This window comes from Chaetura pelagica, unplaced genomic scaffold (assembly GCF_000747805.2).
Source record: "Chaetura pelagica isolate M959 unplaced genomic scaffold, ChaPel_1.0 scaffold3, whole genome shotgun sequence".
NCBI classification, from domain to species: Eukaryota; Metazoa; Chordata; class Aves; order Apodiformes; family Apodidae; genus Chaetura; species Chaetura pelagica.
In genome coordinates, this window is record NW_009952974.1 from 16,450,261 (window position 1) to 16,458,337 (window position 8,077).

General features: G+C 40.5%; 1 protein-coding gene across 1 annotated transcript in view; it reads left to right on the plus strand.

The window, feature by feature from the left end:
* The window catches only part of ABI2 (abl-interactor 2), a 30,248-nt gene extending 23,272 nt beyond the window's left edge, over positions 1–6,976 (plus strand). The window contains exons 7-9 of the mRNA XM_009996198.1: positions 2,956–3,042; positions 3,336–3,509; positions 6,528–6,976. Coding sequence (XP_009994500.1) covers positions 2,956–3,042; positions 3,336–3,509; positions 6,528–6,703 — 437 coding nt within the window. The 3' untranslated portion in view covers positions 6,704–6,976. The remainder of the gene's footprint in view (positions 1–2,955; positions 3,043–3,335; positions 3,510–6,527) is intronic.
* The last annotated feature ends 1,101 nt before the right edge of the window (positions 6,977–8,077 follow it).

An 8,077-nucleotide genomic window follows, 5' to 3' on the forward strand; every position in this document is an offset into this window, starting at 1 on the left:
AGTCCTTTACTCCACCATGTCATGTATCTGGTTTGGTGTGGCATGGATATTTGATTTTGCACCAGAACACTGATTCTTCATTAATCAGTTCTGAATAGTTTTTTCTTCTAATTAATGGAGAGTTCAAGAAATTGCACTTTTTATATAAGGGTAAGCATTAGACACCTGAGAGGGAGACTTTATTTTTTGACAAAGCTACAGAAAGGTGCAGCAGACATACTGAAGGTTCCTTGTCAGGAAGGAATTCCATCTTACCAGCAAGATGAAACAGTGACTTGCAAGGACTACAGTGCATTTGTGTTTTGTGATTGTTGTGGGTGGTGATTTTTGGTGGTTTTTTTTGTTTTTTTTTAAGTTGAGCACTGAACTTGGAATTAGGTCAAATATTGCAATCTACATTCAAGGGATTTTGTCAGGTTCAAATACTACTGCTTATGTGCTGCCCTGCAATGAGGTGTGTGTTTTTAACTTGAGAAGGAAATTCACTTCACAGGAGGATAAAAGATACTTGCCTTGCCCTATTCTTTTGAATGCCACTTCTAAGATAATAAGATTTCTCTACTTCATAGTGAGACTTTTTAACAACTGCAAAGAAAATATTAAGAAATGCAGACCCTAAATGACCTCAGCATATGCCTGCCCCAAAGCCGCTCTTGACAGCGATGCCACCTAACAAGTGTTTTAACTTTGCAATGCTCCCGCGATACCAATATCTAAGCAGCATAGAGTTCAGCACAGGCTGAAGATCCTGTGGGAGAAGCTGGGCAAGTATTGAGATGGTGGACTGCACTACACTATTTGTATATCTGAATTCTTACCAGACTGAAGCAATTCAGTGTAAGGTGCTCTTGAGTGTTTCTGAATTAATTTACAACTGTGTCAATGAACTCATAATCCCAATGGTCTATATGGAAGGAAGCTGGGAGGGAACGTTTGAGCTGGTGTTTATCTCATTGTTGGAGACAGCAGAGGTACAGTAAAGTTCTCCTGATGCACTTTATCAAAAAAGTAATTATTAGCATAATACTTAGTGTATTAACCCCTAGAGGTCAACATTGCTTAGAGTAAGTAATGTAGAGACAATATAATACGATAGTCTCTGCACTGTGCATAGACCAAATGGTTAAGATAAACAAGGAATGATGTCAGCTAGCGTTAGCATTACCATATTGATTAAACTACACAACACAAATTAAAGAGAGGGATTTTTTTGTATTTTCTCGGAGTTCTTGTCCAGAGTTGATTTATTTTTCAATGTGGAAAGCCTGATTATTTCTTTCAAATAGAAGGAAATACCTGAAGCACACAAAGTAAACACGCTGAAGGAACATAGGAAACTGAGGCTAGTCTCATATGATAGACATAAATTGTATGAATCTATATGACATTGAATAGAGGAAAAACCTTGAAACTGTACATTTGTATATCACAGTTAACAAGGCAGGGACTTCATAGTTGCACAAGAATGCTGGATTAATGAATATTACTGCATTTCAGTGGGACTTCAAGTTCCAGCTACTGTGGTTACACTTGAAGGAATAAATAATCTTAAGAGGTCATGTCAGTCCACTCAAAGAATCTGTAATTAGAAATGTATTTCAGTTTTTTCCAAGGAATATCAATTAAATGGTGACATGATAGCACTGGCTTTATATGGATGTACGAGGATATTTTTGCAACAAAAAGGATGGTTGCTCTGTGTTTTTTTTTTTTGTTTGACGTGTGTGGTTATGAAAGGAATGTGAATATGAGTGACAGAAGAAATGCAAAGCACTTCAGAGAAGAGTTACTAAAATAAGCAAACAGAAGAAATTTTTGAGACATGAATTTTAAATGTCCTGGAGTTCTTTTCATTTGCTATGATGATGTAAATAAATTATGAAAAATACTACATCATACCTGGCAGTTTTCTTACAAGCTCTGAAATTAGTCTGAAAGGTATTTAGTTCTGTTCTGCAAGCTAAATAAATGTACTGGTACACAAAGTGTACCTTTTTCCCCTCATTCTTTTTGAGATGATGAAATGGTTTTGTACACCACTACTAACTAGAAAATTGCTTTCTGAAATATAATCTTGTAACTGGCTTAAAGAATATTACTGCATTAGTCTTGCCAAGTAGTACTAAAAATAGATAAAACTAGTTAACTTTTTTAAACTTAACTAGATAACTGAAACATTCATTCCTGGCTTAAACTGCTATTCAGTGTTCTAACATTTGCAGTTGGCTGAGAGTGTCTTCTTTAAATGTGAATTCACATGTATGGTACAAAGACAATGAAAGCGCTGTTTGGTGTTCAGTGCAGTGGTCTGTGAAATCAGGTGATGAGGAAGGGAGATAGCACACCTGGAGTAGTCCCTGTCACTCAGCAGCAGCACAGTGTGCTGTGTTCTACTGATAAGGTCTGCATCTTCTGCGTATGCTCGGTTCTCAAAGGCATCTTTTTCTGTTTTGCCTAAAATAACTACCTCATTTAATTTTTTTTTCCCTACGTTTTGGAGAAAAGTAGTTATATCCATTTGCATTGCTAAGGATTCCTGGATGCTGTTACAGAAGTCATCTTTGTAAATATCAATTTGATCTGACAAGTGGAGGATTATAGTCAGAGAATCCTCTTGATACATTTGTTAGTTAGATCTGTTCATAAAGTGCGATATTGCTGTAGTAATAAACTTCAACTTAAGGGAATCTCCTGGTCATATCAGAAGAATATCTCAGCATGGATTCTTAACCTTAAGAAAAAGATCTGAGTTGGAGATCATAAAAATAGAGAAATCTCCTTGAAGTAAGGATTAGGAATATGCTTAAACCACCTGAGCCATTTTTCTTTGACTGTCAGCCTTTTTATTTCAGCTTCTTGGCAGACTGTTGGGAGTGTTGATGATGTCTATTCTACTGTTTGCTGCTTTGTTGTGTTTCTAACTGAATGCCTCTCTCTTTTTAATTTCTGTGGCAGCATCCCTTGCTCCTCCTCCCCCCTCCATCCTACAGGTAACTCCACAGTTACCACTAATGGGATTTGTCGCCAGAGTTCAAGAAAACAGTAAGTTTGCTGCTTCCTTGTGTCTTTATTATATGTGGCTTTTGTCTTGAGATTTGTCTCTATGTAGCCAGGATTCTGCCTGCTCTGCTGCCTTTGAAAGTATGAAGGAGGGGAAAAAGAAATAGTTACTGAAGGAACCAAATTCTTCCTTCTCTGAATTTGTTGTCTCTAGTGTGTTTCCACAAGTTCTAACTATTGGTCCCAGTGCAACTAATTGGAACAGGGAGTGTTACTTCAACCTGCTGCCATGGTTCTAGAGATATTTTCCTGGTTATACTATCGCTTATTTTCAGTTTCAGATACTCCTCCCCCACCACCACCTGTGGATGAGCCAGTGTTTGATGAATCTCCACCTCCACCTCCACCTCCAGAGGATTATGAGGAGGAGGAAGCAGCTGTGGTGGAGTACAGTGATCCATATGCTGAGGAGGACCCTCCTTGGGCACCAAGGACCTACTTAGAAAAGGGTAGGTTTGAGCTAGTAGAGATGGTAGTGTTGTGTTTGTTAACATTTTGTAAAAGCTCTTGCCATCCTGCTTTAGACATGGAGTCTGCCTCATTCATAGCCATTATTTGGTATTGTGGCAGAGGTGCTCCTCCAAATGGCAACCTAGAGAATGAAAGTTAAACTAGAAGAGCCTGACTCTTCTATCCCTTTCTTCACAAAAGAAAGATACTTGCTGGCTGATGACATTTTTTTAAAACCCTCTGTAATCTGTTTAAGACTCATCTTTCAGTAGTCTGCTTAATCCTAATAATCAAACTCATATGAGGTCAGAAATGAATTTAAATCAGTGCTGCAGTTGCACTTTGAACAGGTGGTATATCTGGAGAAGTGCTGCAGCATGTGTTTGGGGCTCACTCTTGTGGGGAAAGATGCTATTTCCTGAGTCAGTATTGCTGCTTCTTGTCTCATTTGGAGCCTTTTTTGCAATACTGGCCTGGGCTCCCGGTAACTTGTGGTATGTGACAAGCGCACAGCTTGAACTGGCGGGACTACAAGGTTTAAAGGTCTAAACCGTCTTCTAGAGTTGCCAGCACAGAAATAACATGCAGCAGAACGTAATGGTGATGTCAAAACCAAACCAGGCTTCAGGTAATTTTGTAAGAGGCTTAACAAGAAGTGAACTTTCATCACAAACTTAGGGAGGAGTTTCCTGCCTGTGATCATGTAATAATCTGTCCATTCAGTATCAAGAGGGACTAGACTACACTAAAAAAAGACAAATCAAGGAAGGTACTGTGATCCTTGGATTAGTCTTACATAGAGAATGAAGAACAACAGCACAGTGACTCAAGAAAGAAATGTTTTAAAATGAACAGGTATAGAAGGCAGTTAAAAAGGAATTTTAAAAGACTTTAATTGAATGTATCCTGTTCATATAGTGACTTTTGTTTTTCAAGCTGAAAATTTACTCATTTCTCCATTTCTGTATTGTTCCCCGAGAATGGTATGTCTAAATTTAGTTAGAATTAGTTATTTAACAACTCTGCTAGTTAGAGCCAGCCATTTTAAATATACTTTGGTCAAATTATACAAACCTCCTGTTTGGGAGATTTATTTTAAAGAAAAATAAACCTCTCTACATACTCTGATTCTCCAGCCAGATTGATTTATATCTTTTACTTTATAATCTCTTCAGGATCCAGGGTTTCCTAGTAAAAATTTCAACTGATTCCTTTGCTCCCTCAAAAGGAAATGACCTGTTTTGAAAAGAATGATGAGTTTAATAGGACTTTTGGACACTGTGCTCATGAACACATGCTGTTATTTTTTTCTCCTTGCCTTGGTTTAGAGTATCTTCCTTTCTACTCGAAGAACAAGATTTTAGGATCCCTGTCCAACATCCATTTTGTTTCAGTGGCAACACTGCATGGTTCATTGCCAAGTGATCAAAGCAGTGACTGATGCTATTTGTTAAAGTATTTGGAGTCCAGCATAGCTGATTTTCTGTATGGAACACTTAATGATAGAACTAAGAATGTGTCACAGTTTGACTCAGGTCCGACAACAATGCTCTCGATCCCCCCTCCCCCCAACCCAGGTAGGGAAGGAGAGAGAGAAAAAGAGAGAGACTTGGCCGGATTGAAAACTAAACTACACAGCTTTAATTAAAACACTAATGAATCATACAAGAAAATATATACAATTATATACAGATATATTCAGGTATGGGCAAAAACTTCTCGCCTCCCCCCACCCCAGCAACTCCCACAGCACTTCCCTGATCTGGGAAGAGTCCCGAGGAATCCCAGAGCTGCTGCTGGGAAAGAGCAGAGAGTGATAAGGGTCAAGAGAGCTCAATCCTAAGGGTCGACGGTGATGGATGAACAGAGTCCTCCCTGGACGCCGGCCATGGACGGAAGAGAAGGGGAGAAGAAGAAGGAAGGAAGTTGTCTTCTGTGTTCTCTGACCTTCCTCTGAGCTTACGTAGATATATGGAATGGAGTATCTTTGGCCAATTTTGCTGTCTAACTCAGCCTCCTACGGGGGGGGTCACAGATCTCCCCATAGTGTCTGAGCCGGCAGAGTGCAGGTGCGGCCTTGAAGCCTCAGGAGTTAGAAAAACATTCCACTGTCTTATCAGCCTAGCAGAACACACTGTTGCTAGTTACAAGAAAGCTTACTGAAGGAAAAAAAAATCAGTGAAAAGAAAAATTGGCTTCATCCTGGCTCAAACCAGGACAGAATGGAAAAAATATCAAGCTATTGATATTTTCTGCCACTATTTTCTATTTTCTGCCACTTCAGGACAATAATATTTGTTAATATTTGCTAGTGCTTTGTCCAATTTCTTTGGCTCTCCCAGCAGCTTTTGTGCATTCAGTAAAATACTCTGCAGCTGTAAGAAAAATGTCCTGATATAGTAGGCATACATTTTGTCTCAGAGAACCACCTTCCTAGCTCCTAAGTGGGATTCCTGACCTTGGCACTGTATACCCCAGGAGTGACTATTTCTAGCTAGAGGGACTGCACAGGATGTGTTTTACAGATTTAAATGTGGAGGTGGTTAAAGTAGGTAGAAGTCTGGGACAGCAGCCTTGGCTCGTTCTCACTGTGATCTGTAGAGAGGTCTTTTAGTATGCTCCCTCTTCCTTGTTTTCTGTCTGACTGTTAGTTGTTGTCTGGTTTGGCACATATATCTAATACATGAACCTTGGAGTAGGTCTGAGTGGTTATAGCTATGGGGAGTTACACTCACCTCTCTGTATCATTCCACACCAAAAGTTATCATGTATTTGTAAGCTTTTCCTTAGGTGGGTCTAGAAATAGGAGAGTTAAAGTAGTCCTGGCTGCTGTGCTTCAAAGTGTGAGCTCTTAGAAAGGGTTGGATGCAGCAGGTCATTCAGCACACAGAGGTGAGGCAGTGCAGTTTTCCGAGATTGGCTAGAATGTGGAGAACTTTGTATGAGGTAGGTGGAATTTTTTTTGCCTTCTTCCTGTATCCTCTCCTAACTAACTGTCCTCTTCTGTTCTGTCCTAGTGGTGGCGATCTATGACTACACGAAGGACAAAGAAGATGAGCTCTCATTTCAGGAAGGTGCCATCATTTATGTCATCAAGAAAAATGATGATGGCTGGTATGAGGGGGTCATGAATGGAGTGACGGGGCTCTTCCCAGGGAACTATGTGGAGTCGATCATGCATTACTCGGAGTGAAAACTAGAGGGCAGGACACTGCATCTCCTGCTGCAGGAGCTGTCAGGGCTTCCCAAATCTCCACCAGCCTCTGGGGCCTCATCCAGTATAACTGAATGAAGGATAATTGTAAGAACCACTTTTTTTTTATTCCTTTTTTTTTTTTTTTCTCCTCTCATTATAAAACAATAGTGTTTTGAGTTGTTTGAACAAATGGCTCTTCCAGCTGCCAGCAGAGGCTATCCTGAGCCATCTGACGTTGAATTAAGCTGACCCACTCAGATGTAACAAACTCATCGAGTAGCTGATACTTCACTCAAGTTCTGACTTCTGACAGGCTTTGGGATCTGTCTCAGGAATCCTCTGTGCCCTGTGGCACTACCCTTGGCAGCAGAGCCTGGCGCTTGGGATGTCCTGGATGCTTGCAGTGAAGGGTTACTGGCCAGTGGACATCCCTCCTGTTTCTACACTACACTCCTGTGCAGCTGGAAGAACAGTCATGTGCTAGCAAACACTGGGATTTCTACACAGAGCCATTCCTGTAACTGACTTCCAGGTAGTTGGATACATCTTAAGCATAAACAATTCTGGCAGCTGCTCTGCACATGTAGGCTGACACAGGGGCTTTCATTCACTCACCTTTCAGTTTAGACAATTTAAGATGGCTGCAGCCCAGACAACCCCACTCCCATTTCCTCATTTTTTGAATGCCAGATTTGTTTTGTGTTCTGCACTGATGTAAACATGCTCCTCTCTGCAGCGAGCTACTCACCATGGGTGCTGCTGGTTTAAACAGAACTCACAGATGCCGTTGACGGTGAAGGCGAAACAAAGTTTACAGGTCCTCCTGGGGTCTGAGGATAAACTCTAGGAGCTGTGTGATCTAAGGTTCAAATCTACTCAACGCCTGCTTGCACTAGAGAAACTTACCCCCAGCTTTAGTCTTATGCACAATATAATCTTAAAAATCTGATCAGGTATTGTAAATTGGCTATTTTGTACTTGATGACTAGATTTGCATATGTACTGTGAGAGCCCTGTGCAGAGGCAGGACAAACGGCAATTGTCGTCTTCATGTCTGTTGCCAAAATCTCTTCAGTGGATGCAGAAAGGGCTGTTGTGTGTACTGGTTTCCCATGGAAATCCAAGCAGTAACTAGTAGTAGTCCTAGCTCTGAACCCTCTGTTGTTTATTATAAAGAAATAGGTATTTTGGGTTGTACTGATGGATCTGGGGTGGAGTAATACCAAGTGAAGGCTCTGTAGCCCCTTGTGTTGGTAGTTTGCTTTTTAATCTAGTCTCAGTTAAAAATGCTGCTCAGCAATTCTGCCTGGCAGATCAGTGTGAAGTGATGGCTGTACTGGGCTGCCCTTAGGAAGGACTCCTGTTATCTGT